At 39.2% G+C, this 25,261-nt stretch overlaps 1 protein-coding gene across 15 annotated transcripts in view; it reads right to left on the bottom strand.

Annotated features, from left to right (window-relative positions):
* The window catches only part of MEF2A (myocyte enhancer factor 2A), a 151,946-nt gene that overhangs the window by 81,593 nt on the left and 45,092 nt on the right, over positions 1 to 25,261 (bottom strand). For 6 of the 15 annotated variants that reach the window (XM_051822954.2, XM_051822957.2, XM_051822952.2 and 3 more), the window contains exon 2: positions 10,451 to 10,641. In XM_051822954.2, coding sequence (XP_051678914.2) covers positions 10,451 to 10,504 — 54 coding nt within the window. In that variant the 5' untranslated portion in view covers positions 10,505 to 10,641. Of the gene's footprint in view, positions 1 to 1,369; positions 1,452 to 10,450; positions 10,642 to 13,068; positions 13,218 to 25,261 lie in introns of those variants that run through there. The other 9 variants (XM_070053507.1, XM_070053509.1, XM_070053512.1 and 6 more) reach the window with 5 other exon arrangements.

Genomic DNA, 25,261 nt, shown 5'->3' with positions numbered 1-25,261 from the left:
TACTATCCATCAACTGGACATAATTGATATCTTTAGACTACTTCATTCAATAATAGCAGTTATCAAACCCACATAGAACATTCACCAGGAAGATCACATTCTGTGCCATAAACCATACCTTAACAAATGTAAAAGAGCAGAAATCCTACAATATAAGTATTCAGATAGCAATGGAATTAAGTAAGAAATCAACAGGATGTCTAGAAAATTCCCAAATACTTGATGAGATCAAATAACACACTTCTAAATGACACAGGATCAAAGAAAAGAATCTCAAGAGAAAACACTTAGAACTAAATGAAAACTAAGTCCAGAAAGAAACTTCCTTAACTCGATAAAGGACATTTACCAACAGTATCTACAGCTAACACCATACTTCATGCAGAGAAACCAGAAGCCTCCCTGTTAAGATCCAAGAGAGGCCAAGGGTGTCCCCTGTGCACTGTTACTTTCCAACACTGTATTAGAAGTCATAGCCAATACAATTAAAATAAGGATATAAGAGATATGTCAGATGGGAAGGAAAAAAAACAATCTTCAAAGATGACATATTTGCCCATGTAGAAAATCCCAAAGAACTGACAAGAAAAACCACACATTTTAGATAAAGAAATCAAAGAACTAAATAAATGAGGAGATATTCTATGTTAGTGGATAGGAAGATTCAATATTGTCAAGACATCAGTTCTTTCCAATTTAATCTGTAGTTTAAGCAAAATCCAAATAAAAATCCCAGGGAACTATTTTGTTAACTTTGACAAGCTTTTCTAAAGTTTAAATGCAAAGGCAAAAGATCTAGAATAACAGTCAAGAGAATATTAAAGGAAAAGAATAAATCTGAAGGACTTCAAAATTCACTGTAAGAGAGCGTAGTATTTGTGAGAGAACAAACAATGAAACAGAAAAGTGATCCCAGAAAACAGACCCAAACAAATATGAAAACTGTCTTTGACAAAGGACTGAAATCAAGACAATGAGAGAAAACAGTCTTTCTCAACAAACGTTGCTGAAACAACTGAATAGCCACAAATATCTCAAAATGCGCAACAGATCTAAACAAAAACATAGAATGATAAAACTAGAAGCTTTCAAAGGAGAAAACCTAGATGACCTGAGATCAGGTGATGGCACTGCAAATACTACACCTAAGGTATAATCCATAAAAGAAAGAAATGTTACTGAGAATATACAAAGAGCTCCTAGAAATCAGCAACCAAAAAATGAAAAATCAGATTTTTTAAATGAACAAAAAGCATGAATAGACACCTTACCAAAGAAGATACATAGAAGACAAATAAGCATAATAAAAGATTTTCCACATCATATTTCATTAAGGAATTGCAAATTAAAACAAGATAGCACTACATACCTATTAGAATGGCAAAAATCCCAAACATTGACAACACCAAATGCTGACGAGGATATGGAACAACAAGAACTTTCATTCACTGCTGGTGGAAATACAAAATGGTATAGCCACTTTAGAAGACAGTTTGAAAAACTACACCTACTCTAACCACACAATCCAGCAACTGCACTTCTTCGTATTTACCCAAAGGAGTTGAAAACTCACGTGTAGTCAAAACTGCACACGGATGTCTATAGCAGTTTTATTCATAATTGCCAAACTTGTAAGGAACCAAGATGTCCTTCATTTAGTTAATGAATAAATAAATGGTGGTATATCCAACAATGGAATATTATTCAGCTCTCAAGCCACGAAAAGACAAGGAACCATAAACATATTACTAATGGAAAAAGCTGATCTGAAAAGGCTACATACTATATGATTTCAACACTGTAACATTTTGGAAAAGGCCAATCTGTGGATAGAAGACAGGTTGTCAAGAGTTTGGGGAGAGAGGAAAGAACAAGCAGAACACAGAGGATTTTTAGGGCAGTGAAACTATTCTGATGAGAGTATAATGGCAGACTTATGTCCTTACACATCTGCCAAAACCCCACAGACTGCACAATATCAAGAATGAATTCAAATGTAGACCATGGAAGATCACGATCTATCAACGTAGGTTCCTCCACTGTAACACATCACTCTGTTAACAGGCTGTTGGCAGTAGGGGGAAGCATTTGGGTGTGAAGGCTATGAGAATTCTGCACTTTCTACTCAATTTTACTTGGAAACTCAAACTGTTCTAAAAAATATGGTCTATTAAAAACAGTTTTTTAAGGGACCAGCATGGTGACATAGCAGGTAAAACCACACATGTGATGCCAGCAGAGGATGGCCCAAGCATTTGGGCCCCTACTACCAATGCAGGAGATCCAAACGAAGCTCCTGGCTCCTAGCTTCGGAATGGCTCAGCGTTGGCCACTGCGGTCATCTAGGAAGTGAACAAGTAAATGGAAGATCTCTCTGTGTCTCTCTCCCTCTTTCTCTGTTTAACTCTGCCTTTCGAGTGCATAAATAAATCCTTTTTAAATAAATAATTTTTAAAAGTCTGTAAGAATGCACTTTTGAACAGAGTTTGGAACTGTGAAACTGTAAATGAAGTTCCCCGTCAGTACCTATCATATGCTCTCCTGTGGATGATCTGTGTCTTACCGCTGGCCTATACGTAGATCAGTAATTACAGCAGCTCCAGCTCCATTAGAACCAGAGAGCTCTAGCATGATGGAAAGTAACTGTTTCCACTGTACATTTTTCCACAGATTTAAAATTAATGTTCTTAGTCATAAATATAAAATGTGCATGTAAAAGAGAAACTACAAAGAATGCCTTTTTTTTTTTTTTTTTTTTTTTTTTTGGACAGGCAGAGTGAATAGTGAGAGAGAGAGACAGAGAGAAAGGTCTTCCTTTGCCGTTGGTTCACCCTCCAATGGCTGCCACGGCTGGCGCACTGCGGCCAGCACACCGCGCTGATCCGATGGCAGGAGCCAGGAGCCAGGTGCTTTTCCTGGTCTCCCATGGGGTGCAGGGCCCAAGCACTTGGGCCATCCTCCACTGCACTCCCTGGCCACAGCAGAGAGCTGGCCTGGAAGAGGGGCAACCGGGACAGAATCCGGCGCCCCGACCAGGACTAGAACCAGTGTGCCGGTGCCGCTAGGTGGAGGATTAGCCTAGTGAGCCGCAGCGCCGGCCATTAAGAATGCTTTTCACACAAAGATATGTTTTTATGTTTCATCCCCTGTGTAGCATGATAAAAATTAAAAAGGTAGTACAGCTGTTCCAACAGCTTTTACCAAATTTAGGCAAGATACCTGTTTTCTTCCTTATTGTAATACCAATCGTGTTTAATATCTATACTTCTTAGCATTTAACTTTATTCTCTGAATCATACACAAATCTAATCTTCATATTTCTTAAAGCCCTATACTTCCTTTTTCTTTCTCAAATACACAAAGCACAATATTCCACATATTATTTGACCATTTAAACATCCTGTCAGGGGTGAGCATTCAGGCACAGTGGGTTAAGTCAACAACTGAAATGGCGTGCCTTGGGACTGAAGTTTCATCTCTGTTTCCATATGAACTTCCCACTAACACAAATGAGAAGCAGCAAATGATTCTAGTGCTTCGGTCAGTCGGAGTTCCTGGCTCCTGGTTTCAACCTGGCCCAGCTCTGTTTGTGGGCATTTGAGAGTTCACCAGCAGAAGGAAGATACTTCATTTCCTCTCCTTCTGCCTGTCATTCTGCCTTTCAAATGAGTAAATGTTTTAAAAATAAAACGGGCCAGCGCTGTGGCACAGCAGGTAAAGCCTCTGCCTGCATCCCATATGGGCACCGGTTCAAGTCCCGGCTGCTCCACTTCCTATCCAGCTCCCTGACATGTACCTGGGAAAGCAGTGGAAGATGGCCCAAGTCCTTGGGCCCCTTCACCCACATGGGAGACCTGGAACAAGCTCCTGTCTTCAGATCAGCATGACTCCAGCTGTTGCAGCCATCTGGGGGGTGAACCAGCAGATGAAAGATTGCCTGCTCCACCCCCGCCTCTGCCTCGCTGTAACTCTGCCTTTCAAATAAATAAATCTTTAAAAAAAATAAATGAAATAAAAAAAAACAACCCTTCTGGCTAGTAAACTGACAGAAAATAGGGTTGAGAAAAGGTTTTAAATTTGCTCTCAACTAGAAAAGTCATAATAGAGTCATTTATGGTATATATTTATGTGGAAACTGTACTACACATCCAGATCACCTTTCATAAAGTATCTTTCAATACTGGTCTATATCTGATACTTTAAAATTCTCAAATGAAACATTAAGAAGTGACAGCATCATTCAAATATCTGCTTTTATAAATAGATCCTGGGAACAAAGAGCATAATGGAATACAATGGAGGAAAACAACAAGGGAAGGAATGAAAGGACACTTAACTACAGCTAAAGAAATTAATATTTTGCCTAAAAGAGCAGATTATAACAAAACATGACATGACACCAAAAGGAAAATAAGCCATTAGAGCAGGGGTGAGGAATCTTTATTTTGCCAAGGGTCATTTTGTCATCTATTACATCATTCGTGAGCTATACAAAATTATCTCCTTAAAAATTAGCCTGCTTTAAATTTACTGAGTTTCAAGGACCACCTGTAGCTGCCTCAGCAGGTCCAGACCAAAAGATCTCACAGGCATTCTACAGGCCACATGTTCCCCACCCCTGCATTAGACTCTCTAAATTTTGCCTTGATTTTAGTATTTTCAACAATAAAAAAACTTGTGGTTGTTACATGCTTCATTTCCTTCTAAACATCAGCTATAACATATCCAAAAGTGAAAATCAGTGAAAGTTGCAACAGTCTCATTTAAATTCAATTTCATGTGACACAGTAGCATAACCTAAAATTAGGCTAATTAGGGTATATTAACTACATTAATATTTAGTTTTACTATTCTAAGATTTTTGTTATATTTTGAAAACTGAAGTTGTGGGCTGGCACTGTGGCGTAGCAGGCTAAGCCTCTGCCTGCAGTGCCAGCATTCGTGTCCTGGATGTTCCTCTTCCTATCTGGTTCTCTGCTTATGACCTGGGAAAGCAGTAGAAGAACGCCCACGTGCTTGGGCACGTACACCTGAATGGGAGACATGGAAGATACTCCTGGCTCCTGGCTTTGGCCTGGCTCAGCTCCAGCTTTTGTGGCCATTTGAGGAGTGAACCAGTGGGTGGAAGACCTTTCTCTCTGTCCCTCTCTAACTCTACCTCTCAAATAAATAAAATCTTAAAAAAAAAAAAAAGAAAGAAAAAGCTGAAGTTGCTTGTGGAGATGAGTGAAATAGGTTCTTGTCTTCGTGCAAGAAAGAATTCAAACATGAGACAGAGAAGTGGTCAGCAAGGCAGCAAGGTGTAATGGGGTAAGGCATCCACCAGAATCGGAGAGTGTCCAGTCACTCAGAATGGGGAAAGCAAGGTTACATGGTTTAATGCAGAGGAACATGTGACAGGCCAGGCAGGTGGCTCAGGGAAGACCTGAGAGCTGACCACTTAGTCTTTATTCAGACTGGGGCTTGTAAGGGAATGGCGTCCAGTTCTTTCCCTTTCTCCTTGCCCTCCTCCTCCTCCAGGACAAAGGGTGTGAATTAGGTAAAATTCCTCCCAAGGTTTCACCACTAGTGCTATCAGACTGGGCAGCCCACTTGGAACAGGACAGAGGAGCTTCCCCAAGGAGGCCTTCCTGAGAGGAAGGCTGTGAAGGTCTCACTGCCCAGTGTTACCAGGCCAGGAAGCCAGCTTGCTGCTGAGTAGGGAAGATCCCTGGGAGCTTTCCTGGGGGGAGGCGGAGACCACCTGTAAAGTCACTGGGTATGGGCAAGGCTTTGTAGTGTACAATACTGGGCTGCTTCCAAGATGAGCTTCTGCTGGTACTTCATTTTCCTTAGGCCTCTCTCTCTCTCACACACACAGGCTAACTTCTAACTTCCTACCTAAGTAAACTTTATATTATAAAATTCAAGAGAAATTATAAAATTTAGTTTTTAATTACAGAGGAGAATAAAGCCATGTTTCCATGTTACTACTCCAAAAACATGGATATGAATCTATAGCTATACACACATCAGAATAAAAAAAGATATGGAATGGGGGCTCTGTTTGGTGTTAAGAACCTTTCTGGCAATATTCAAAACCAGAAAACCAAACCTCTGCAATGTTTTGGAGAACAGAAATAGAGCCTACAATGTTCAACCTAGCAAGTCATAATTCAAGTATAAAGGCAAAAAGTACTTTCAAACGAACAAAAAATAAAGCAGCCATAAGCCCTCCTTGGGGGAAAAAATACAAATACTACTTGTTGAAAAAAAAATCTACTCATTTAAGCAAAATAAAAACTGAAACAAGTTGAAACTTTTTTCCCTGATTTTGTTTAATGCTGCATTCTCAGCTTCTAAAACTCTGTTTGGCACTGGATAGGTGCTAAAAATTTAGTGACTGAATCCATAAACCAAGAAACGGATTACAACAAAATAATGAAGAAACCACAGTAATGACCTGGTAGTAGTCAATGAATCCTTTAAATTTAGAACTAAGATTGAAAAATCGGAAATTATGATTATAGAACAGAATAAAACTACTAATTTTAGTAATAAAAATAGCAAGTTTAGATTTCTGACAAGATGCTGAATTAACACAGAATCTACATCTACATCCCTAAGAATTAGTCTATGGGGAAGCAAAGGTATTATGAATCCTAAGGAATAATGGGGAAAGTATGAGAAAGCCCCCGTTGTTCTATGATATGTCTAGGGGTGAGGAGTATGAACACTAGAGAAAACAGCAGATAGGGTTAAGAGAAGATAAACTGTCAAAAAGCAGCTAGGATTCAGCGTGGGCTTCTCACCTCCTGTTGCCTGGGAAACTCAGTGCCTGCCTCCTCACAGCAGGGACTTGGCAGCAGTGCTGGTGTGGACAGATGTCCGCCAGGGTAAAACCAGGGCAGCATGGATGCTCTGCTGGGAATGGGGTCCAGGAAATGGAGAGGTCTACAGACTTTGGTCAGTGACTTTCCACCCATTCAACTCAAAACCTCCAAGGTTGTTTACCATCTAGGAAAAGGATCTTTTTATTTTTAATTTTCTTATTCCCGGGGTGTCAATGTGAAGCTCAAAATATGAAGAGTGATATGATTAAGGGTAGTTTTTGTGTGTTTTTCTTAGTTTTTGTCTGTTTGTTTTTGATGCCTGGGTCCCTCTAACAAACTGAAATGACTGACTAGTATGGTATAAAGCAGTCTGAATATACAAAAAGATGACAAATAATAAACACTAACTGGAAAGTTAAGAAATATTATCAGACTGGATAAAGTAAACAAAATGCTATTTATAAAACAGAGAGAAACAGAATAGAAAGAATGAATGAAAGGCAGACAGAGTATATGGCAAAATAGGAATTTCTTCAAATTATGACAGTGTATCTGGTACAACCACTTTGGAAATCAACTTGAAATCATAGGAAAACTGAAGATGAACAAACTCAACCCAGCAATTCCTTCTGTAAACATTTGTCACATATACTTTCATCCATGTATAAGGGAGACTTGTCCATGAATGTATGCTGAAATACCACTTGTAACAGTTTTTCAAAAATTGGAAATATAAATATTCTTTGATTAAAAAAATTTAGGAATAAACTGAGGATTACTCATTCTTACAACTGGTTATAATGAATGAATGAGAATCGGAGAGATCTCAAAAACACAACACTGAGTGTAAAAGGACTAAACCACACTAAAATTATTTTTTAAAAGCATACTAAAGTAAAAAAAAAAGCGCCATACAATATTTATAATGCATACAATGGACAAAACACTCATCAGGTTATATATATAAATATAGAATATATATTAATTAATAAGAAAAAGGCAAGCAGCCATTTAGAAAAAAACAGGAAATGAACAGGCAAGTTATAAAAGTACTTAAATGAATGAAAAACAAGAAACTGTGAAAAGGTGAATGATTTCATCAACAATCATGGAAATTTAAGGTTAAAATTAATTATTGTTGCTTACCTACAAAAATGGCTAAAATAAGAATAGACAGTGAAGATTTGGAGCAGCTGGAACTCACACACTGCCAGCAGAGTGTAAATTAGTACAATCAATTTAGAAAGCTTTTGTCAACTGCTACTAAAGCCAATCACATGAACACCCTATGACTCAGCAATTCTATTAAGTATATACCCAGGTGTGCATGTGTGCCATATAACAATACCCAAAGCAGCACTCTTCATAAAGTAGCAAAATACTGAAGTAGAAAACAACCCAAATGTCCATTTATAATAAAAAAATACACTGTATTACATTCACACATCAATGAAAATGTACAAAGCAGGTATCTGCTTGCAACAATTGGCAAATTTCACAGACACAACATTTACAAAAAGATCATACTCTTATAAATTTGATAGTGAGTTTTAATCGATTAGAGATCAAATTCACTGATTTGTGAGTTTTTCTTTATAATTTAATACCCAAAATTTAATTTTTTAAAAAAAGCTTATTAAACAAGGAAAGAGAAATACAAGGTGTTACTGTTTAGATAATAGTCTGGGAATCCCCCAAAGGCCTATCTGTTGAAGAGGTGGGGAATCTCTTTTCTGCCCACAGCCATTGGGGTATTTATAACATCATCTTCAGGCCATACAAAATCATCAACTTTCAAATTAGCCTACTAGATTTACTGAATTTTGAGTCCCACCTGTGGCAGGGCCAGGTGAAATTATTTCATGGGCCTTACACAGTCCTCCAGTCAGACATTCTCCACCCCTGTTCTCATGTTAATGGATTAAGGATGGAACTTAGCTCAATTATGATGCCTGATGGGGGAGACTTGGAAAATGATTAGATTAGATTTCAAGGAGAGGGGGGCCCATGATGGAATCATATTGGTTTTATAGGAAAAGGCCACCACACATGGGCACATGTCTCTCTCATTTCCTGGCTCCACATGTGATTCTTTCTCTATACCTCTTCAATCATCCACTGCTCTCCTCAGACACCAGACCAAAAGGATCCTCCAATCTTGGAGTGTAAACCTCGTGGATCAAGAGCTGAGATAGACCTTCCTTCCTAAGCAGTTACTCTCAGTATTTACTGTCATGATGAGAAGACGACCAATATTCAAGGTTACAACAGAAACTTCCCTTCCAAGAGAAAATGAAATAAAATGAAGCATCTCCTTAAGTGCATGACACTGCCACCCTCAAGATTCTTTGTGAGCTGTTCCAATGACTTGAAGAGTGCTTTTTTATCTGGCTAGCTCATATCTGCAATTCAGAATTCTATTTAAGCATGTCTCTTCTGATGTCACAATCCTCAGACAAATGAAGCAAAGTCTACTTGCACCCTTGCTTGGAATCATTTCTTTGGAATGGTAGAATGATTATTTGATCAATTTTTCCCTATCTTATCAACCTTAACAATGAACTGACAGTGTGGGCCTTATACTTTTGCTAAGCCATCTTCATGACTGAAACAAGAATCCTCCTAATCCAATCTAGGGAAAAGCGTAATCACTTCCACTAACTTCTCTTCCAGTGTCCCCATTTATACCTGTACTCAAGTGAACTACCACTCAGACTTTGTGGAACAGTCTTCAGTATTCTGTTCTGGCAAGCGCTCAGAAACCAGCTATACTTTAAACTTACTCTCATATGCACAGAAACAGCATCTCTCCCTCCTGCAAATCACTTTTCTTCTTCCCTCTAATCCCAGGGCTTCACAAACTTTTTCAGAACAGCTGGAGATTTTAGGCCAATGGGCTCTCTGTAGCAATTACTCAACTCTGTTGTTGTAAAGTGAAAGTAACCAGAGACAATATATAATTGGATGGGTAATAGTGTTCTAATAAAACTTTATTTGCAAAACCAGGCTGATTGCCCATGAGTTTCACCAACAAAGCTCTAAACACAATTTCTGGTCTCTTCATATATCAGCATCATTATAATAATCCTGAAATTCTAAGAAAAATAAATACTGATACTCTTAAGTTCAACATATTTATCAATTAAATCTGAGATGTACATATGTAAATGTTTTAGAAGTATCTGTGGTAATAAGAATTGTAAGAATATTCTCATTATTTACTGGTGAACCAGAAAATTTAACTGACTAGAATATATTTATTGATAACTGCAGTTAACTTAGACATTTCCTAATTATAAAAATGATCATTTAAAAATAATCAACACACAGAAGACTAATAAACATATAGTCAAATGTAGAGAGGACTAAATATGAAGAATCTAAACAACAGATAGTAATGGTGATATTGTAGTGATTTTCTTTTTGGCTTATCTTTTATTATATGATTTCTGTAAAAAGTTTTAAAAAGGTTTCTTTAAACCATATAATAAAAAGATAATTCTATGGTTGCTAGGATTTTTCTTTTAGTCTGGAACTAAAAATATGTAGACATGAAAGTAAAGAAAAATTCAACCATTCTATAAAATGTACTTTTAAAAACTAGTTGTATCAATTAAGTAATTAAAATTCTCATTTACCTGTCGGTTCCTTTCATCCATTATGCGTGTGATTTGTATTTTCTTCCGCCCCATTTTCAAGCACCTTTCCTTCCTTATATTCCAAATACTTTATTCAAAAATTAATATTCTTCAATATTCTAATACATCGTACACAGTTTCTATTATTTCAGCTTCTAGTCCAGGGCTACTGCTGAAATTTTCTGTAAGATCTGAAAGAAAACACAAATTAGAAGGTTTTAAGTTTGGTAAATTTACAAGTCATAAATATACAAGCTTCAAATCTGCTTTTATGCTGCACATGGAGGTTAGCTGAAATTTGATTATATAAAATTAGAAGACAAAAGTTTTGTTGCGTTTCTCCTAAAATATCTCTTGAACTGCTACTGTGCCTCTACTTCTGCCTAAACTGATTCAATTCAAACATCTGAGATTTTTTTCAGTGCATATAATAATAGAAACAATGAGGCCAGCATTGTGGTATGGAGAGTAAAGCCACCACCTGCTGGACTTCGAACTGGCCATGTGCTAACCCTTTTAATCAAGGTTTTTCTGTTCCATCGTAACTGACCTAAATAATGACAATTTTATGCATCTTGGGGCAAGTTTCATGTGTTTCTCTGTTGCTGATACTGAGCCTTGATTACTTGGGAAAACTGAGTTTTAAATGAGTTAATATTATCTGCCTATTTTTGATGACTGAGTGACTACCTTAATTCTGATTAGATTTGGCCCACAGCTTTCATAAAAGTGCTGTTAAATGTACATTATCAGCCCATCAGCCCATTTTTATTTTGACCGAATGTTTTGAGCCTCTGATGACACTTTAGATTCAGAACTCTAAACTGAGTTTTCTGATCTTGGGGCTTCCAGTCGATTCCTGGAACTCTCAAAGAATAAGATGCTCAACTTGGTGAAGTAATAGCTGTTTCAGTTAACTTAAATTATATAAAATGCAATATAAGGTTATAAAGCAAAGACAAACTTATATTATGCTTTTATATAAAGGTCCAATGTTTAACATGCTGGGGTGCTGGGGTTAGTCATCCTCCACAGCTTTTTTTTTTTTTTTTTTTTTTTTTTTTTTTACCAGACATAGCTTGCCCTGTGCATCATGTGTTGGTGAGGGTAACGGGGGTGTATGTTCTCTCTCTCATTCCCAGCATCTGACCAGGGCCTGCTTGGCACTGAGACAGAGAGCTGGCTGCCCTTCCCAACACTGTACTCCCATCCTTGTTTGCAACCCTCCTCCATCTCTTCCAGGCACCTAGGTGTCTTGGCACTACGGGTAAAAAGCACACATCTGTGGTCAAAGCAATGTACCCTTTGGGGGCCTCCACCCCTTAGCAGGAAAGCCACATTTCAGATGAGGAGTTACACAGCAGGCACGTGTTAGGTGCAAGAGCGAGTGTCATTCTCGCCATGAGGCCACACCCGATGAAATAAGGAAAAAGTAAAAGGGGACTTTAGCTTTGCCCAATACAGGAGGCTTACAGGTCAGATTCTTTATCTTTAAAGGAGGATTGACAGGTTCAATCAAGCCAGCATTGAACAGTTGGACCAAAGAGAGATCCAGCCAAAAGGGAGAAGGAGACAACATAAAAAGAGGCCAGTGCCGCTGGGGTAAATGGACTCCAGCTCTGGGGCCTTTCCCTGCACTACTCGGCTCCGTGAGTCAGAAATTTCTTCTTCCTGCTCGCTCACTCAATAAACTTCACACTTACGCCTTTCCTCTTTATTTCTATACCGCGGGAAGCCAAGAACCAGGTGACGCTCTCCTGACACAGCAAAAACCAGCCTGAAAACCAAGATTTAAAAACAGCAATAGAAATAGACCTAGGTAACAATGTTATTAGAAAACAATCTTAAGATGCAGAAGTATTTAAAGAATTTTAAAACAAAATAATTTTAGCAGAAAATAAAAATGAACAATGAAAAAACACAACTTTGAAAACAAAAATTAATTTGATGCAGATTTGACAGATCAGAGACAGCTGAAAAAACAATCAGTGACCCTAACAATATGAAAGAAGGAAACACACTTTCAACACAGAAAGACACAAGACTGGTGAATAGGGGGAAAAAGCCTGTGGAAAAGTAAGAAATATGGAGAAAGGATCCAAAATACACGCAATTAGAGTCCCAGAAAAGGAGAAAACATATGGGAAGAAGAAATATTGGAAGATGTAATAGCTAAGGACTTTCAAAGCTGACCAATAAGCCTTCAACCCAGATTCAAGCAGCTCTATGTATCCCCCAAGAGAGCAAACACAGAGAAAATGATAAAGGCACACCAGAATGCAAAAGGATGGAGGGAGGTGGGGTAGGCAGGCAAGTGCCCTGAGGTCGAAAGATCCTAAGAAAGATCCTAAAATAGCCAGAACAATGGAAAAAGGTGAACTTGAAAAAGCAACAGTAACATTTAGTCAGTCAACTTCTTTGCATAAATAAAATGCCAGAATAGGTGAAAAAAAATCTTAGAATGTTTGCAGGAAAATGACAAACTACAACACTGCACCTTTCTGTCTCTGTTTCTCTCTCTTAAACACACACATACCCTTCAGAAATTAGGGAAAGGTGAGTACGTGGGACAGTGATTGAGACACTAACGGGAACCTCTGCATCCCAGACTTGGGTACCTGGGGTCAAGTCTTGCTCCACTTCTGATTCTAATTTCCTACTAATGAACACCCTGGGAAGCAGCAAAGTGAGAGCTCAAGTATTTGGATCTCTGTCACCTAAGTGGGAGATGGAAGACCTCTCTCTCTTTACCTGTCAATAAATGAAAATAAATAAAAAATCTTAAGTCAAAATCTTAATAAAAAAATGAAGGCAAAACAAGAAAAAAAATAAAGAACTTGTCACTAAGAAACGCTTAAGACACTTCAAGGAAAAAAAGATCCCAAATGCAGCTTCAATATGCACAAAAAGTTATTTATAAGACAGAGAAAGAGAAACAGAAAGTTTCTAACAGCTGATTTACTCCCAACAGCCAGGAACACAATCCAGTCTCCCATGTAGTAAGAACCCAATTACTTGAGCCATCAGCCCAGGCCGAGTCTTCATTGATAGGAAGCTGGAACCAGAAGCCAAAGCTGGGTCTGGTACTGTGGCATAACAGGTAAAGCTGCTCAGCCTGTAGTGCCAGCATCCCATATAGGCACCAGTTCAAGTGCCAGATGCTCCACTTCCAATCCAACTCTCTGCTTTGGCCTGGGAAAGCAGGAGATGGCCCAAATCCTTGGGCCCCTGCATCTACATGGGACACCCAGAAGAAGCTCCTGGCTCCTGGCTCTTTTTTTCCCCAAAGATTTTATTTATTTATTTGAGAGGTAGAGTTACAGACAGTGAGAGGGAGAGACAGAGAAAGGTCTTTCCTCTGCTGGTTCACTCCTCCAAATGGCCACAATGGCCGTAGCTGTGCCGATCTGGAGCCAGGAGCCTCCTCCCGGTCTCCCATGTGGGTGCAGGGGCCCAAGGACTTGGGCCATCCTCCACTGCCCTCCCAGGCCACAGCAGAGAGCTGGATTGGAAGAGGAGCAGCCGGGACTAGAACCAGCACCCATAAGGGATGCCAGTGCCGCAGGCAGAGGATTAACCAAGTGAGCCATGGCGCCGGACCCTTGTCTCCTGGCTTTGGATCGGCAAGGTTCTAGCCATTGTGGCTATTTGGGGAGTGAACCAGCAGATGGAAGACTCTCTATACCTCTACCTCTGTCTCTCTGTAGCACTGCCTTTCAAATAATAAAATAAATCTTTAAAAAGAAAAAAAAAAAAAAAAAAGGCAGCAGCAGCCAAAGCCAGGGATTGAAACCAGGTACTGCCATATGGGATGCAACCATCTTAACCACTAGGCTAGGCTAAACACCCGCTCCAATTTTCCACAAATTTTTTGAAGTCTCAGCTCATACAGGATGGCCTTAGAAAGAAGGAACTATACATACAGCATTTACTCTCCATCTCCCAAGACCAACTCCGAATCAAGAGGACCTTCAGTGGGCAAATGGTAAGGAGGCCCCAGGCAGTCACCATTCACATGGCAGCTACCTGAGCTATTCATTACTACCAAATCCCGCAGCCCGCAGCCCTTGAAGGTGCCGAGGCCATTTGAAGAGCCACCTAAAACTATCCAAAGGAACTGAAAACAATTACAAAAGATTTTATTAATTCTAGATAACTGCTAACTCTTTACAGCAAACTGATTTTTCTACAGAGTACTGCTAAAGGAGTTTTGCCAAAAATGGCGGCATTTAAAACCTACCTTTAGAAAACACAGATCAGCATTTTGCACATAAAGAAAGTAATATATTTTTTCTTTGGGGAAAAGGAATCTCTGTAATTAAATCCCAAGGCCTCTATCTGATTTCAGGCAACATTACCACCAGGGGAAAAAAAAAAAACGAACTGAACTCTCAGAATTAATATGTCGATTTTTTAATATTATAAACTAGAAGACAGCATTGTGACACCACAGGTTAAGCCACCACCTGCACTGCTGTCATCCCATATGAGGGCCAGCTGGAGATCCAGCTGCTCAACTTCCAATCCAGCTCCCTGCTAATGCACCTGGGAAAGCAGTGGAAGCTGACCCAAGCACTTGGGCCTCTGCAACCCACCTGGGAGACCCAGATGGAGTTCCAAGCTCCTGGTTTCCACTACCCATTGCAGCCATCTGGGAAGTGAACCAGCAGATGGAAGAGCTCTCCCTCTCTTTTTCTCTCCCTTTCTATAACCCTGTTTGTCAAATAAATATATCTTTAGAAAAGAAATAAAAATTAGGAACTAGATTTCTTTTTAGATACCCAATTTGAATTTTCTTAAAAGATAACAAAGAAACTAGTACTTAGATTTAGATCAATTCAATAGTAACGCTGGGCCGGCGCCGCGGCTCACTAGGCTAATCCTCCGCCTTGCGGCGCCGGCACACCGGGTTCTAGTCCTGGTCGGGGCGCCGGATTCTGTCCCGGTTGCCCCTCTTCCAGGCCAGCTCTCTGCTGTGGCCAGGGAGTGCAGTGGAGGATGGCCCAAGTGCTTGGGCCCTGCACCCCATGGGAGACCAGGATAAGTACCTGGCTCCTGCCATCGGATCAGCGCGGTGTGCCGGCCGCAGCGCGCCAGCCGCGGCGGCCATTGGAGGGTGAACCAAAGGCAAAGGAAGACCTTTCTCTCTGTCTCTCTCACTGTCCACTCTGCCTGTCAAAAAAATAAAAAAATAAAAATAGTAACGCTGATCATAAACACTATCTTTTAACTGTTTACTGTTTTAAAGATCATTGTTGGTTAAGTAAATAAATATTTTAAGAGCATGGACTTTAACCAGGAAGTAAACTTCACTTACCAAACTTGGCCTTTCTTAACAATTACTGAGTTCATCAGAACTCCCCATTTTGATGATTCTGGTAAATCACTTACATAATACATTTTTTCAAAAGTTACTGAAATAAACTTTGTAATAAAAGTAACTGACCCCCAAAAGCTAAACTTTAAAAAAACAAACAACAACAAAAACAAGCTATCTATCAAGAAAATCTTTAATGAGACATCATTTCAGGTAAAACAGGAACTTTTTTGCACATATTAAACTTGTGATGGTCATGCACAAGTAAAAATGTCAAATCAGAAGGGAGATCTAAGACTCAGATTTCAGGGCTAAAAATATGTATTTGGGATTCTTGTGCATACAGACAGTACTAATGAGAGAAATATAAAATGAAAAGGACAGTCCCAAGGAAGAAAAATACTTACTGCTGCAAATAAATCTTCACAAATCAATCTGCAGACATGAGATTTTTAAACAATTTGGCCAACATTAAAAAATAAACATTTCAAAAAGAAATCTGACTTTGTTTCCTTTGAAAAATCTATTCCATTTTCAAGAATTTATTACAAGGAAATAATAAGACTATGACAAGAGATACATGTATATGGATGTTCACTCCAACACAATCAAAGCAGGCAGATATTTGGGGTAGGGGCGAAAATGTACCAGCATACAGGAATGACCTGTCCCTATAATAAACACTGCAGTCATTAAGAAGGCTGACTATTGTATAATAAATGTTTGCAACATGTTGTGAGTAGAAAATAAATTCTCCTTGCTTTTAAAAATTCCATTGATATTGTATAAGCAGACAGATGACTAGTATCATATATTTGTAACAAAGTAATTGTCATGTGAAGTTTAAAAAATTTTCTCCTAAAATCTATACCATAGTATGATAAAGAAAAAGGTTATTACAAGCAACAAAAACTAATGGCTAGGGGCCGGCACTGTAGCATAGTCGGTTAAGCCTTTGCCTGCAGCACCAGCATCCCACATGGGCACCAGTTCGTGTCCCAGCTGCTCCTCTCCCAAACCAGCTCTCTGCTAATGGCCTGGGAAAGTAGCAGAGGGTAGCACAAGTCCTTGGGTCCCTGCATTCACATGGGAGACCCAGAAGAGGCTCCTGGCTCCTAGCTTCAGATCACCCCATATTCAGCAGTTGTGGCCATTTGGGGAGTGAACCAGCAGATGGATGATCTTTGGTTTTTCCTCTCTGTCAATAGCTCTGCCTCTCAAATAAGAAAATAAATCTTAAAAAACAGCTAATAGCTGCTTTTAAAATTAAGGGGAAAACAACTTCTGAAAGCCAGAAAGCATTCAAAAATGAAGTTTTTTTAAAAAGATTTATTTTGAAAGTCAGAATTGGAGAGACAGACAGAGAGGGAGACAAAGAGAGATCTTCCATCCACTGGTTGACTCCCCAGTGCTGGGCCAGGCCAAAGCCAGAAGCCAAGAGCTTCTTCCAGGTCTTCCACATTGGTGGCAGGAGTCCAAATACTTGAGCCATCTTTTGCTGCTTTTCCCAGATCATTAGCAGGGAGCTCGATGGAAAGTAGAACACCTGGGACTCAAACCAGCACGCATATGTGGCAGCTAGGCCACAACGTTGGCCCCAAGAATGAACTTTTAAACATTACTGAAATATTCCTTCTAATTCCTCATCTGAGGCAATTTCCAGTTTACTCCTTCTCCACAACATGTTTAGAATTTCAAAGTATTAGCTTGCCTAAGAAGGTTTATTGCAAGCTGAATGAAAAATCTAGATTGTAGCAGCCTCAAACAATACATTAAACTAGCTGCAAAACTTTATTATTTCTAAGAAATTTTTATTAAAAATTGGAAATGACATGCATTATATGTGCTATATGAGGTTAAAATAGAATATTATCATTTGAAAATATTTGTGGAGGGAATTAGCCCAAAAAGATATTACTACTAACAAGTACATTTCCAAGCATGGTATGTTAGCAATATTTATAATCTGAAAACAATACTTCCTCTGTGCATACTATTTCTTATACTTATTTCCTTTCAAACATATTACTATTTTTGTATGTACAATGGAAATTAGGAGAAAACAGAAAACTGTATAATTAATTTTCAATAACTGAATGTGGAATTGTTCTTTAAGATTATACCACACAAAAAAAGAAATATGAAATAGAATTAAGTAGTATATTTTACAACATTTTCATTAAAAAGTAGATATTCTTATAAAACGTTTTTCCATTTATTGTAAATAGTCTACCAAATTAAAGAAGGGGAAGAAAGAAGGCCACTGACTCAATACTGTTCCAAGACTCATTTTAATCTGAATCTTCCAAAAAAAGAATTCAATCAAGCTGCAAAGAATGGTAGCATGCTATAATTTCCTCTCTAGAAATCATCTTGAACCGTAACCCTCTAATCCATCAGCAAAGTAACTGAAATAAAGATAAGTGAACTTACCAAAGTTTTAGTTAAAACATTCAGGAACTTTTCTACCATAGGATAGCACTGTTCCTGAACTTCAGACATTCACAAACTTCTTAATCTGTGTACTAATTAAATAATACTCTGTATAATATTAAGAATTTTTTTGTTTACATCAATTTCTTTTGCTTTGTATTTAAATATGAAACTTTATTATTGTTACAATAGAAAAACTAGTATAATCTACCAAGAATAGACAATACAGCCTTTAAAATAACGTTAACAGGCCGGTGCTGCGGTTCACTTGGCTAATCCTCCACCGGCGGCGCTGGCACCCCGGGATCTAGTCCCGGTTGCTCCTCTTCCAGTCCAGCTCTCTGCTGTGGCCCGGGAAGGCAGTGGAGGATGGCCCAAGTGCTTGGACCCTGCACCCGCATGGGAGACCAGGAGGAAGCACCTAGCTCCTGGCTTCATCACACCAACTGTGGTGGCCATTTGGGGGAGTGAACCAACGGAAAGAAGACCTTTCTCTCTCTCTCTCTCTCTCTCTCTCTCTCTCTCTCTCTTTCACTAACTCTGCCTATCAAAAAATAAATAAATGAAATAATGAAAATATGAAGATTAAAGCAATTTACTATAATTATGTGTGTATATATGAGCATCATGGTATTATGTTTCCATAACCATATAGTAAAAATATACATATTTTGCATATATGTGTATATATATGCACACACAAATTAGAGTAAATGAAAGTAATAACAAATGTTATCTTTTTTATAAAAATGAATATTGAAGATAATCTCAGTGAGGAATTTAGTCCCATTTTACTCAAGAACACAACTCCAAATTTTAGACTTAATGGAAGCCAATCACAGAATCCCATCTCACATGTGCACGTAAACAGAAAAGGGAAAGGTTTGCATAATCTCCTTTGAGTACATAAACATAATTTCCAATCAAAAGAAGAACAAATTCAGGCAATACAACACTGCTGCAATATTTTAAAATATAAACCATAATTTCAATTTTGTTGTCAACTGTCCCATTACGGGTTTTTAAAGGCATTTACCCTTTCTTCAGTAACAAGAGTTATCCAGAATCACATATTACATTTCATTGTCAGTATCTCTAATACCTTTCAATGTAGAACAGTTTCCTGGTTTTTACCTTCATAACACTGACATTTTGAAAACTATAAGCTAGTTATTCTACAGAACATTTCTCAGCTTAGGACTACCCCAACCGAAATACAAAGGTACTTCAAAAGTTTTATGAAAAATGGAATTAATTTTATTCTGGAGCAAAAAAATTATGAGATCCAGGCAGCTTTTCCAAAATATGTATTTTCTATGAACTTCCTGAAGACCCCTTTCTGACCCTGTATCCTTCTTAGGGCCTCTCACTCAAGAGCACTTGGTGTCCATCTTGGTGTCCTACTGACAGTCAATCTGGATTACTTCATCAAGGAGTCATCTGTCTGCTGCAGAGATTCATCCTCCCCTTACAAATAAGCAATCTGTGGGAAGATACTTCAATGCCAGTTTAAATACCCTACTCATCAAACTTTCCCTCTGAATTTAGAACTCTGATTAATTTTGCTTAAACAATCTACACAATGATGATTACAATATAATGGATTTTTCCAGTCTCACTACCTTTTTAATAACTGTAAGAGACCTCTCTTTTCTTCTACTTTATTTAGATATTTATTATTAAAATAGATTTGAATATTCCTCTTTGATTCAATAGGTTATAATATATTGGGTTTTTCTTTTAAGCTTTACTTATTTGAAAGGTAGAGTGAGCGAGACAGAGACAGGGAAATCTTCCATCCGCTGGTTCATTCTTCATGTGGCTGAAGGCCAGGGCTGGGCGAGGGTAAAGCCCGAAGGCTGGCACTCCACCTGGGCCTCCCATGCAGTGGCAGGGGCCAAGTACTTCAGGCCTGCTTTCCTTGGTGCATCAGCAGGGAGCTGGGTTTTAAGTGGAACAGCCAGAATTCAGAACCGGCCTTCTGATACAGGATGTTCATACTGATACTTCCACTGCCAGAAGGTTCTTCCCCGACTTCCCCATTTTGTATTTAAATCTATCTTCTTCCAAAGTAAGAACTCTGGATAGCAATAACAGCAATGTATTTATTCCCTTCCTTATTTCAGATTTTCTCAACTATAGCATGGATGACATTTTGGAGCATATAATAATTCTCTGCTTAGGGGTGTGCTAGGAGGTCCTGTATTGAAAGGATGTTTAGTACTATTACCTGACCTCTATGGATTCCACCTTTCCTCTAGTCATGATAATCAAAGTTCAGACATTGCCAAGTATCCTCTGAAGGTGAAAATGATCTCTAGTTTTGAGGACTGTTTATAATGCACATCAAGTAATTTCAGACTCACCTCATTTATATAACACAGAAAATAAATCACTAAAAAAAAAAAGCTCTTATATTTGTTTCTACTAATTCTTTTTCCACAAATTAGGGGACAGAGTCAAAGTAATTTATCCAAAAGTTGTCTGGATTTTTTTTTAAATTATTTATTTGAAAGTGTTACACAGAGAAGGACAGGCAGAGAGAGAGAGAGAGAGAAAGGTCTTCCATCTGCCGGTTCACTCCCCAATTAGCCGCAGCAGCTGGAGCTGCGCCGATCCAAAGCCAGGAGCCAGGAGCTACTTCCAGGTCTCCCAAGCGGGTTCAGGGGCCCAAGGACCTGGGCCATCCTCCACTGTTTTCCCAGGCCATAGCAGAGAGCTGGATCGGAAGTGGAGCAGCCAGGACCCAAACCGGCACCCATATGGGATTCCCGCACCGCAGACGGTGGCCTTACCCGCTATGCCACAGCACCAGCCCTTGTTGTTTTTTGTTTTTTTGTTTTTGTAAGATTTATTTTATTTTAAAGGCAAAGTTACAGAGAGAGACAGGGAGAGACAGATCTTCCATCTGCTGTTTCACTCCCCAAATGATCCCAATGGCTGTGGCTGGGCAAGCCAGAGCCAAGGAGCTTCTAGGTCTCCCACATAGGTGCAGGGCCCAACCACTTGGGCCATCCTCTGCTGCTTTTGGCACATTAGCAGGCAGCTGGATCAGAAATAGAGCAGCTGGGACTCGAACTGGTGCCCATATGAGATGCCAGCAACACAGGCAGCTGCTTAACCTGCCAAGTCACAGAACCTTGCCTGTATCAGTTGTTTCTCACATGGCCCATGCACCCCACCTCCTTCAGAGTGGACGCTGTTCACTTACGATAAGTTCATACAACTGGACTCATTTCTGCTTGCATTCCACTTTAGGATTTTGTTACCCTCATTTTCTTAGTTTTAAAAATATGGAGAACATTACATGCTTCTCCAACTCAAATACTCTACTAAAACATACAAAGAATGCCTCCTTTCCCCTACCTTCTCTTACAACCAATTCTAATGTTTACTGATTTATGCTTCCTGTGTTTCTTTCCTGCAAATGAAAATACACGTATCATTTATTTATCCTCCTTTCTTACACAGAAGTAACATACTATATTCTTCTATAACCATGCTTTTTCACTTATTACTCATATAGCTAATCTGTAAAAATTTCTTTTCATTGAATTTCACTATAAAGCCTACTATTTATTAACAGAACATTATCAAAGCAGACTTACAATCTAAAACTTGGTAAGATCATATTTATGGGGCTGGTGCTGTGGTGCAGCAGGTTAAAACCCTGGCTGCTCCACTTCCAATACAGCTCCCTGCGAATGTGCCTGCAAAAGGAGTGGAAGATGGCCCAAACTCTTGGGCCCTTGCACCCATGTGGGAGATCTGGAAGAAGCTCCTCCTCGCTCCTGGCTTCAGATCGGCTCAGCTACAGCTGTTGTGTCCATTTGGGGAATGAACTAGCAGATGGAAGATCCCTCTGTCTCTACCTCTCCCTTTAACTTTTTCAAATAAATACATCTTTTTTCAAAAAACAAAAATCATACTTATACACTCCACAGAAGAAAACTCATATACTGAAATTTTAAAGGGAAAAAAAAAAAGCAGATTTTTGCTCAAATTACTCACATTTCACAAACAAGAGAAACTGATGTTCAGAAGTAACTGTCACAAAGCCACAAAGTTCAGTCCAATAAACATGTGAGTAATAAGTATTAAGTCTTAAACACATGATAAATACGAAAGAAATAAAGATAAGTTTCTAAAAATATCTACTTTCAAGAGAACCATGTCAATCTATGTCAGTATAGTTCTATACTCAGTGAGGAACACACACATAATTTACAAACATAATAAAGAAGGGAGCAAGTATGTTTTATTAGCTTTTTTTATTTCAGATGTTAAATGTTTACTGCAATACAGAGTAAATTGTAAGAAAGAATAGGATGAGGGTTTTTTTTTTTCATAAAAGCATAAAAAGATGCAATAGCTGGGACACAAGGCCATTTGTAGGCAAATTAGACAGGTAAGGTAGGTCAGATTTGAAGAAACATGACTTTTATAAATGTAGTGAAAAGCCATTATCTGGCTGGGTTCTAGTCCAGTTGGGGCACCGGTTCTGTCCCGGTTGCTCCTCTTCCAGGCCAGCTCTCTGCTGTGGCCCGGGAAGGCAGTGGAGAATGGCCCAAGTGCTTGGACCCTGCACCCACATGGGAGACCAGGAGGAAGCACCTGGCTCCTGGCTTCGGCTCGGCGCAGTGTGCAGGCCGTAGCAGCCATTTGGGAGGTGAACCAATGGAAGGAAGACCTTTCTCTCTGTCTCTCTAACTCTCTGCCTGGAAAGACAGAAAGAAAGAAAAGAAAGAAAGAAAAGAAAGAAAGAAAAGAAAGAAAGAAAAGAAAGAAAGAAAGGAAAGAAAGGAAAGAAAGGAAAGAAAGGAAAGAAAGGAAAGAAAGGAAGAAAGAAAGAAAGAAAGAAAGAAAGAAAGAAAGAAAGAAAGAAAGAAGGAAGGAAAGAAAGAAGGAAGGAAGGAAGGAAGGAAGGAAAGAAAGAAGGAAGGAAGGAAGGAAGGAAGGAAGGAAGGAAGGAAGGAAGGAAGGAAGGAAAGAAGGAAAGAAAGACAGAAAGAAAGACAGAAAGAAAGACAGAAAGAAAGACAGAAAGAAAGACAGAAAGACAGAAAGACAGAAAGACAGACAGAAAGACAGACAGAAAGACAGACAGAAAGACAGACAGAAAGACAGACAGAAAGAAAGACAGAAAGAAAGACAGAAAGAAAGAAAGAAAGAAAGAAAGAAAGAAAGAAAGAAGGAAGGAAGGAAGGAAGGAAGGAAGGAAGGAAGGAAGGAAGGAAGGAAGGAAGGAAGGAAAGAAGGAAAGAAGGACAGAAAGAAAGACCGAAAGACCGAAAGACAGAAAGACAGAAAGACCGAAAGACAGAATTCTAGACAGAAAGACAGAAAGACAGAAAGACCGAAAGAAAGAAAGAAAGAAAGAAAGAAAGAAAGAAAGAAAGAAAGAAAGAAAGAAAGAAAGAAAGACAGAAAGACAGACAGAAAGACAGACAGAAAGACAGAAAGACAGACAGAAAGACAGAAAGACAGACAGAAAGACAGAAAGACAGAAAGACAGAAAGACAGACAGAAAGACAGAAAGACAAGAAAAGACAAGACAAGACAAGACAAGACAAGACAAGACAAGACAAGAAAAGAAAAAAGACAAGACAAGACAAGACGGAGGGGAGGGGAGGGGAGGGGAGGGGAGGGGAGGGGAGGGGAGGGGAGGGAAGGGAAGGGAAGGGAAGGGAAGGGAAGGGAAGGGAAGGGAAGGGAAGCCATCGTCACTTTTATACTGGTTTTGTTATTGTGTGACTTTGGAAATATCATTTGACTTCTCTATATAAAGTAAGGACATATGAGTGTTCTGAAGAATAAATACAAGGATGTATATAAAACTGAGTGCCAAACATGTATCAAGTGTTCTATAAACGTTAGTATTTCCACTCTAACAGTCCATGATTCTAATATATATAAAGTACGTTTTGTAAAAGATTTAGTTATTTGAAAGAGTTACATAGAGAGAGAAGGAAAGGCAGAGAGAGAGGTCTTCCATCCTCTGGTTCACTTCCCAGATGGCTGCAACGGCCAGAGCTGCACTGATCTGAAGCCAGCAGCCAGGAGCCAGGAGCCTCCTTCAGGTCTTCCCGTACAAGTGCAGGGGCCCAAGGACTTGGGCCAGCCTATACTGCTTCCCCAGGCCATAGCAGAGAGCTGGATTGGAAGTGAGCAGCCGGTGGCTTTACCTACTACGTCATGGTACCAGTCCCCATAAAGTACTTATTTTTTTTTTAAAGATTTATTTATTTATTTGAAAGTCAGAGTTAAACAGAGAGAGAAGGACAGGCAGAGAGAGAGAGAGAGAGAGAGAGAGGTCTTCCATCCGCTGATTCACTCCCCAATTTGCCGCAACGGCCAGAGTTGTGCTGATCTGAAGCCAGGAGCTTCTTCCAGGTCTCCCACACAGGTGCAGGGGCCCAAGCACTTGGGCCTGCTTCCCCAGGCCATAGCAGAGAGCTGGATTGGAAGTGGAGCAGCCAGGACTCGAACCAGCAAGATATGGGATGCCAGCACTGCAGGCGTCAGCTTTACATGCTACGCCACAGCACCAGCCAAAGTACTTGTAAAAATAAAACATATCATTTGAAGATTATAATCTCTGTTGAACAAAGATTAATATGTTTTGTAATTCAGCAACAACACAGTAAATGGACCAGATTTATTCTGGGTTTTTTTATTGCCTGCTGAAGGGCTTCTGACTATACTCATTCTCTGTTCTTTTTAAATTTATTTTATTATATGCATATGTATAATTAAAAAGACATTATTAGATACTTATTCCTTTGGTTTCAAATATGCAAATAAAAGATGAAACAAAATAAACTAGAACCTTTAGAAGCAATCCAGAGCAAAGAAGCCCAAGAGTGAATACTGCATGTTCTCCTCGCCCAGGCATGAACAGTCTAGATCTATCATACACTGCTAGGGACTCCCCTACTATTGAAGCGCAGCTAAACAAAGAAATGCAGAATGAAGCAGAATATGAAAACAACAAAGAAAAATGAGAAAGGGGTCTGAGTTAGCCTACCCTGGAACCAACCAGCCACACTTCTTGTTTTGTA

This window comes from Oryctolagus cuniculus, chromosome 12, assembly GCF_964237555.1.
Source record: "Oryctolagus cuniculus chromosome 12, mOryCun1.1, whole genome shotgun sequence".
Taxonomy (NCBI): domain Eukaryota; kingdom Metazoa; phylum Chordata; class Mammalia; order Lagomorpha; family Leporidae; genus Oryctolagus; species Oryctolagus cuniculus.
Note: the sequence above shows the minus strand (reverse complement) of the source record. Positions and strands in the feature narration are given on the sequence as shown.